Here is an 8,202-nt window from a genome sequence, read left to right as displayed (position 1 = left end):
GCTTGGCTTTCCCAGGAAAGAACGTTTGGCTCTCGTTGGGCAGCAAGGATAAGCCACCAGCTTGCTTCCTGGGGGTAGGGGCCGATGGCGCCCCAGGTCTTGCTGACTCCACACGCTGGAGAAGGGACTAACCACCCTTCTCAGGCAGGCCCTCCACTCTCCCTCTGACTCATCCTTCCACTCCAGAGGAGGCAAGACTGGGGGAGGCTCAACACTAGGGTTCCTCGTAGACAGATGGCTCAGACTTAGCTAATTTATTTAAGAAATTTTATTGCTCAGAACCTTCTCTCCTTGGGCAATGGCAGGAGCTTTGGAAACCAGTCCTTGGGGAGAGAGACAGAGGCACTAGGGTTGAGGAAAGAGTGTGGCACATTTGGTCCATTGTCCTGTGTGGGAGTATGGTGGGGTCAGGTTGCAGACTTTTATAAGGACAGAGACAGGGCCCCCTTGGGCAAGGCTCACATGCCAAAGCAGAGCATGAGGTCAGCCTGGCTTGGGTGAAGGCTCAGTGCCCCTTGACCTTGCCCTGGGGTTCCTGGACCTTCCGGAAGCTGAGTACCACCAGGCCCACATTGATGGCATAGGTGGTGATGCAAACGATGCACAAATCATAGAGTACGAAGAATAGGATCCAGGCCAGGTAGACAGAACCGGCAAGAGACACCAGGGAACTCAGCACCAGCAGGATAGATGCCCAGCGGGCCCGGAGGCAACCTGCAAGGCAGACAAGGCTCAGGCATGGGCTTCAGGGACTGGCCACCTCTAGAATACTGCCTTGACTTCATGGTACCACCTAGATATCAGGGGCTGCTGGGGAAGAATCTCCAAACTGAGAGGCTCTGATGAGCCTCACCAAGGCCTTGGTTCTCCTATCTGTTCATTGATCCATGGAACCCAAATAGTGAATTTTCCTGCTGAGCTCTACATGAAATGAAAGAGAAGCAGCCCTTGGATTCCTCCCAGAGAGTAACTTCTGAGTCTTTTCCATAAAACTGGGGTCCTAGGAAGACTTTAAGGGCGCTTTTGGCTCTGATAGTAAGTAAACCAAGTGAAACACTTGTTAGTTCCTGCCCACAGGGTGTTCAGTGATGAGTAGCTTGCTGTCAAGTGTCTGGGTCACCATGATTATAAGGAATGGGGATGGACTGGCCAAGGGGGAAGGGGCCGGTTAGGAAGAGGAGGTGGGGCCTGCAGGGAATGGGCGGGGCCACTCACCTAACAACAGCTGTAATGTGTAGAAGATGCAACCGAATATGCTATTGGATTGATTGAGGATGCTGTCCGGGCCAAGCACATGTTCCACCAGTCCGAACCCCCGGCCCCACCTGGTGGAGGGGAGGGCTCAGGTTAGGAGTGCCAACCCAGTGCGTCCTGGAGGGGTGATTTCCAAAAAGCCACCCAGGCTGTACTTTCCCTCCCCCCGCCCCACCCTGCCCAATGCCCTCCTGAGTCCAAGGTTCGAAGGCCTCCTGGCTAGCTCAGGATTCCACGTCACTGCCCCTATCCTATCCCTAGGCCAGGTCAGGCATGGCCATGGCTCCACCATACACCCCTCTTTTCATCCTAGACCTTCAGTAATTCTTAAGATGGCAAGGTAGGTAGAAGGGTTGACTTGGCTTTATAGTGCTACCAGAGACTGGGAATCCACTGCAGAATCTCACTGCCCTGGACCTCTAAATCTCCAGTTCCCTGGCTACACACTCCCCTCCTCGAGCATAGCCAGGCCCTCAAGCATAGCCAGACCTAACCACCTTATCCTGTTACGGCCATCCCCAAGACCTCAAGACCATCATCAGTCCCTGTACACTATCCCATTCCCCCTCCTGCCCGGGTACCGTTATTCCTTGGCATTAGGATCTACGTGCTTCTCCCTATAATAACCCCAGCGCCCGGCACTATCTGTAGCCCCAGCCCCAGGCCCCACACTCCTAACTCAGACACAAAGTTTCGCCAGGCAACGCCCCCTCGAGCAGCACCGCCCCCATGCGTCCGCTCCCAGGGATCCCGATCCCAGGCTCCAGAATCTTTTGGCAACGTGGCCACTAGGACAAGCAGCCCAGTCCCCCAAGCCTCCCACTCCCGCTCGCACCTGGAGGAAAAGACGCGCGAACAGCTGATGGCGGTGCCCACGTCGCAGAGCGCGCGGTAATCCTGGTCCCGGGCGCGCGCCGCCTTCACGTGCAGTGCGTAGAGCGAGAGCACTAAGCCCGCGAGGCAGAGCGCGAGCCGCACCCATCCAGGGTTCTTCCAGGTAGCGCCCATGATTTACGGTACCTCCCGAGGCGCCAGCCCGGAGGGAACAAGCCACGGAGCAGGGGCGGGGCAGGATGTGGCCACGCCCTCTCCCGCCCCTCTGACTGGGCGATTGGCCTGACTGGTCTCGCACTCCCTGATCCACTGGTTGTTCCTAGTACTTGATGGGCGTGCTGGCAAGGTAGGAAAACAGGGAGGAATGCTGGGACTGAAAAACTAGATTAGGGATTAGGGGTAATTACCGAGCACAAGGCCTGTCAGGCATGATGGGAGTAGTAGTCCGAGCGGCCGCAGCGCCTCAAGGGAAATGGAGTCTCCGAGTTAAAAAAAAAAAAAATTATATTAATGTGGCTAACAGTATAGCGCTTAGGCTATGCCAGACTCTGTTCGAAGCACTGGAACATCCAGGACCTAGAGACCAGCGGATCAGGGAATCCAGCGAATACTGCGGTCCGATCAAGAACCAGCATTTTCCCTGAAATTATTATTTCAGATACTATTAGCACTATAATCTCCAATCCTCAGTGCTTGCTCAACCATTCCCTCCTGCCTCATCAGCCCCTCCTGCCGACCAGTCTCTCTCTTCCTCAAATTCCCAGCGCCATCACCACCGCCACACCCTTGACATTATCCTAACCTCTGTTTTATTGTGGCAAAACCTGAGTCTGGATCAACCCAACAGTCCCTCTTTTACAAGCCTTTGTTGGGTAGGCTAGCTGTGCTCTTTCCATCGCAATAATGGCATCTATTGATGACCCATTTCTCCTATACCTCTTCTTCCTTTTCATCTGCATTGAAACTCGGTTCTCTTTCCCCATTTTAGAAACAGTGACAAATCTCCCTTCACAATCAAGTTTTTGGGAAGATTTTACACTTCCAGTCTGTACTTCCTCACTTCTTCCTTGCAGCCCAGCACAACATAAACTAGCTCCTGCTCCCAAACACTCCCTTGACAACTGATGGCTGATGTCACCAGGATGTTAAATCCAATGGATATATCTGTATATATCTATATATGGATATATTTTCTAGTAATCTCTGCACCCAAAGTTGGGGGCTCGAACTCGCACTGCGAGATCAAGAGTCACATGCTCTTCCTACTGAGCCAGCCAGGTGCCCCTCCAATAGATATTTTTGAGTTCTTATCATTCTTGACCTCTCAACAGTATTAGTCACTGTTGAGCACTCCTTCCCAGGAACTTTCTCTGGATTCTGTGATATTTCACTTTCCTGATGGCTCTCCTCTCTCTGTGGCAGTTCCTTCTCAGAGGCACTCTTCTTCTTCTAGGCAGCATGGTGGTAGAATAACAGCTCCCAAAGATGCCCATGTTCAAATCCCTGGGACCGGTGGATATGTCAGATTCCATGGCAAACAGGAATTAAGGTTGCAGATGGAATTAAGGTTGTTAATCTGCTGGTTTTAATAAACTTTTTAAAAAGTTTATTTATTTTGAGAGATAGAGACAGAAAGTGAGCAGAGGAGGGGCAAAGAGAAGGAGACAGAGAGAACCCCAAGCAGCCTCCATGCTTTCAGCTTAGAGCCCAATGTGGGGTTCGATCTCACGAACCGTGAGATCATAACCTGAGCTGAAATCAAGAGTCAGATGCTGAACTGACTGAGCCTTCCAGGCGCCCCTAATCTGGTTTTAAAATATTATCCTATGGGTCCAATATAATCACAGGGGTCCTTAAAGTGAAAATGGGCTGGGGTGGGGGGCATATGACTGGCAGAGTCAGAAAAGCACGAGACTCTTGATCTCAGGGTTGTGAGTTTGAGCCCCACCTTGAGTGTAGAGATTACAAAAAAAATAAACTTTTTTTTCAAAAGTGAAAAAGGACAGGGGCACCTGGCTGGCTCAGTCTGTTGAGCATCGGACTTAGGCTCAGGTCATGATCTCACAGTTCATGGGTTCGAGCCCCATGTCGGGCTCTGTGCTGACAGTGAAGAGCCTGGAGCCTGCTTCAAATTCTGTGTCCCCTTCTCTCTCTTCCCCTCCCCTGCCTTGAAAATAAACATTTAACATAAAAAAGTGAAGAAGGGTGTCAGAGGGAGGTGGGACTATGGCAGAAAGGCACAGAGAGATGCAATGTTGCTGGCTTTGAAGATGGAGGAAGGAGGTCATGAAGTAAGGAGTATGAGTGGCAAAGCAGGAAGAGGCAAGGAAATGGATGCTGCCTAGAGTGTCCATAAAGGAACTGCTGACATCTTAATTTTAGCCCAGTGAGACCCATGTTGGACTTCTGAACTGCAGGACTATAAGACAAGAAATTCATGTTGTTTTAAGCCACTAAATTTGTGGTAATTTGTTACAGCAGTGATAGGAAACCAATACAGAGGGCTAGGACTTAGGCCTCTCTTTCTATTATCCTGTGGGGTCAGGTCGGCCCTGTTCAGTGTGGGAAGAGACTGCTGAGTGGTATGAGTACCAGAAGGTGGGAATCATTGAGGACACACTGCTGTTCAACAAATCACCACACAAAAAAAGAATGGCTTAAAATGATAACAGTCATTTTATTTGCTCTTACATATTTTATAGGTTAGGAATTTGGAAAGAGAATTTTGGCTGAGGAGTCTGGCTCCCATATTTGCAGTCAGATGATGGTTAATGCTGGAACAATGAGAGATTGAAGTAGCTGAGGGAGAACCTAACAGTTCTTTCTCTCTTTTTAAAAAATTTTTTGATGTTTATTTATTTTTGAGAGAGAGAAAGAAAGACAGAATGGGAGTGGGGGAGGGCAGGCTCCAGGCTCTGAGCTGTCCACACAGAGCTCAATGCGGGGCTCAAACGCACAAACCATGAGATCATGATCTGAGCTGAAGTCAGATGCTTAACTGACTGAGTCACCCAGACTGACTCTCTCTCTCTCTCTCTCTCTCTCTCTCTCTCTCTCTTTGTAGTCTCAAGATCCATGTAGTCTCTCTATAAGGACTAGTTTGGGCTTCCTCCCAGCATAGCAGCCCCCAGGCTACAATAGTCAGCTTTCAAAATTGCTCTGAATGATTTCCATTTTCTAGTATTCACACTATTGTGTAGTCTCTTCCCATGCTAGGCAAGGTTGACCTGAGCCTGTCGGATAATACAGAAATTATAGTGTGTCACTTTCACAGCTAAGTCATAAAGATATGGCAGCTTCCACCTTGCTTCCTCTTAGATCACTGGCTCTGGGTGAAGCCAGTTGGCATGTTATGAGGACACTTAAGCAGCCCAAGGAAACAGTCCACCTAGTAAAGAACTAAAGCCTTTTGCCAACAACCAGCATTAACTTGCCAAACATGTGAGACAGCCACCCTGGAATTGGATTCTCCAGCACCAGTCAAGCCTTCAGATGGCTGTACTTTCAACCAACATATTGATTGCAACTTCATGAGAGACCATGAGCCAGAACCATGCAGCTTAGCTGCTTCCAGGTTCCTGCCCCAAAGAAACTGTGTGACATAATAAATGTTTGTTACTTTGAGCTGCTATGTTGTGGTAATAATTTGTTACACAGTGATAGTTGATTAATACAGGGCAGTCAGACTGCTTACATGGGAGCTCAGGATTCTAGTACAAGTGCTCCAGGGAGCCAAGTGGAAGCTGCATCATTTTTTATGATTTAGCTTTTATTTAAAACTTTTTAAAGGTTTATTCATTTTTCAGAGACAGACAGAGCATGAGTGGGGGAGGGGCAAAGAGAGGGAGACACAGAATGTGAAGTAGGCTCAGGCTCTGAGCTGTCAGCACAGAGCCTGACATGGGGCTGGAACTCACGGACCGAGAGATCATGACCTGAGCTGAAGTCAGAAGCTTAACCGACTGAGCCACCCGGTGCATTTAAAGTCACATAGTATCCCTTTCACTATACAGAAGCCTCCTCAGTTCCAAAGGGAGGAACATGGAACTCTCTCTCTCTCTCTTTCTTTTTCTTTTTTTTTTTTTTTTGAGAGAGAGAGAGAGAGAGAGAGAGAGAGAGAGAATCCCAAGCAGGCTCCACGCTCAGCACAGAGCCCAACACGGGGCTTGATCCCACAACCCTGGGATCACTACCTGAACCAGAATCAAGAGTCGGATGCTCAACTGACTGAGTCACCCAGGCACCCCAGAACTCCATCTCTTGATCTGAGAAGTGTCAAAGTCATATTCTAAGAAGTTCATGTGGGGCGGACCATTTTCAGAAATACAAACTGCTACACGGGGCAACATTATTTTCTCCCCTGTCTTCTCTTACTTCCTGCAGGTCACAACTTCCAACCTCTGACCAGATCTGTCTCCTGGGCTCCAAACCCCAGAGAAACACCTCTTAGATGTCACCATCTGGATGCCTCATAGGCCAATGAGATGCAATGCAATGCACCCAAAAGTGAACCCCTTACATTTCCCCAAACCTGTTCCTTCTCTGGAGTTTCCCATTTTAAATATGGCCCCTCCATCCACCTAAGCCACTCCTCTTGGACTATTTTCTCAATCCCTGTAATCTATGCAGACCACTACCCTGGTCCAAGCTACCATCACCTCCCACCTAGATAAATACAGTAGTCTCCTCACTGGTCTCCCAGGAATACTTGTCCAGCATCCACAGATTGATTCTCCATACTGCAATCAAAGTGATCCATTTAAAAAATAATGAGGTAGGGCACCTGGCTGGCTCAGTTGGTAGAACATGTGACTCTTGATCTCAGGGTTGTGAGTTCAAGCCCAGCATTTGGCCTGGAGTTTATTTAAAAAAAAAAAAAAAAGATGATGTAGTTCTGTCACTTTCTGCCTTTAAGTAGTGTCCCATTTCAATAGCTCAGAAGATAAAGCCCCAAATCTCCTTCATTTATTTAACAAATGTTTATTGAGCACATGTTATGTGCCAGGGGATTGTGTTAGGAGCTTGGGATAAATTAGGAAACCAGACAAATAGTCATGCTTTGGTCTTACATTGTAGAAGAGGAGGAAAAAAGTGAGCAGTTAATATCATCCATACATAAAATATATGGTATGTTGTTAGTGATAAGTGCTACAAATAAAAGGTAGAGCAGAGTGAGGGGAATGGAGGTGACTGCAGTTTTGAACAGGATGGTCAGGGTGGGCTTCATTCAGTTAACATTTGGGCAGAAGCTTGAAGAAGGTGAGGGAGTAAGCTATGTGGATATCTTGGGGAAGGGTGTTCCAGGTAGAGAGAAAGCCAGTGAGAGGTTCTGAGGTGGAATGTTACTGGTATGTTTAGGGAGCAACAGGGAGGCCAGAGTGGCTGAAGCCAGTGCATGTGGGAGGAAAGGACAGAGAGGAAAGAGGGGAACATGTATTTTAATCTTTCTGTAAAATGAGGATAACAATAGTACCTGCCTCAGAGGGCTGTTACGAAGATGAAATTAATACACATAAGGCTCATAGAAGAGTGCCTGGGCAACGGTGAGCTCTGTATTATGAAACTCTAGAGTGTATTTCCAGCTTCCGCCGCCGGGTGGCAGCAACGAGTTAAGGCCGAGGGCTGGTCTAGCGCTCATGGTTAAAAGGGGTGAAGCCCTGCCAAGACGCCACCGGCATCTGTGCTCCGGTGCACGCCGCGGCCGCGTTGAGCGCCGAGTTCTGGCACACTGCAAGCACTCTGAGTCCTCTGCTTCTCTGCGCGTGCTGTCCCGCCCCCCCCCCCCAAACCCTCCACTCCACCCCACCCCCGACCGAACCACCCTTCCTTCTTCCTTCTTCCACCAGCCCAAGCCGTGCCTGCCTCCAGAGCTGAGTGACCTTCTGGCCCCCCTCCGGGATATTGCCACGATGCTGGGAAAGAAAGGATGGGAATGGTGTGGGGATGAGGGGGAACAGAGGAAATCCAGAGACTCAGGGAACCTTATCCTCATGGTTATGCCCACCTTCCCCCAATTCCTCAGGCAGGTCAGCCACAGTGAAGGGTCCCACCTCTGCTGAAGTTTAAAGACGGACTTTGGGCTCCAAAGATGTTGCCTGCTTCACTTAACACCAT

At 49.3% G+C, this 8,202-nt stretch overlaps 1 protein-coding gene across 2 annotated transcripts; it reads right to left on the bottom strand.

Annotated features, from left to right (window-relative positions):
* Window positions 1–253: 253 nt before the first annotated feature.
* On the bottom strand, window positions 254–2,386 carry VKORC1 (vitamin K epoxide reductase complex subunit 1). Of its 2 annotated transcripts, XM_047087469.1 has the most exons (3): window positions 2,090–2,385; window positions 1,216–1,325; window positions 254–714 (listed from the first exon to the last, which is right to left on the bottom strand). In XM_047087469.1, exons 1-3 carry the CDS (start codon window positions 2,260–2,262, stop codon window positions 506–508), a joined length of 492 nt encoding a protein of 163 aa, XP_046943425.1. In that variant the 5' UTR covers window positions 2,263–2,385; the 3' UTR covers window positions 254–505. The 2 variants fall into 2 exon arrangements, with proteins under 2 accessions (XP_046943425.1, XP_046943426.1); XM_047087470.1 differs by lacking the exon at window positions 1,216–1,325 and having other exon boundaries at window positions 609–714; window positions 2,090–2,386.
* Between the last annotated feature and the right edge of the window lie 5,816 nt (window positions 2,387–8,202).

The sequence above is a fragment of the Lynx rufus genome, unplaced genomic scaffold (genome assembly GCF_022079265.1).
Source record: "Lynx rufus isolate CCGP_SWC_20201006 ecotype Redwood Valley unplaced genomic scaffold, mLynRuf1.p SCAF_23, whole genome shotgun sequence".
Lineage (NCBI taxonomy): Eukaryota > Metazoa > Chordata > Mammalia > Carnivora > Felidae > Lynx > Lynx rufus.
The sequence above is the reverse complement of the archived record's forward strand: the minus strand, read 5'-3'. Positions and strand labels throughout refer to the sequence as shown.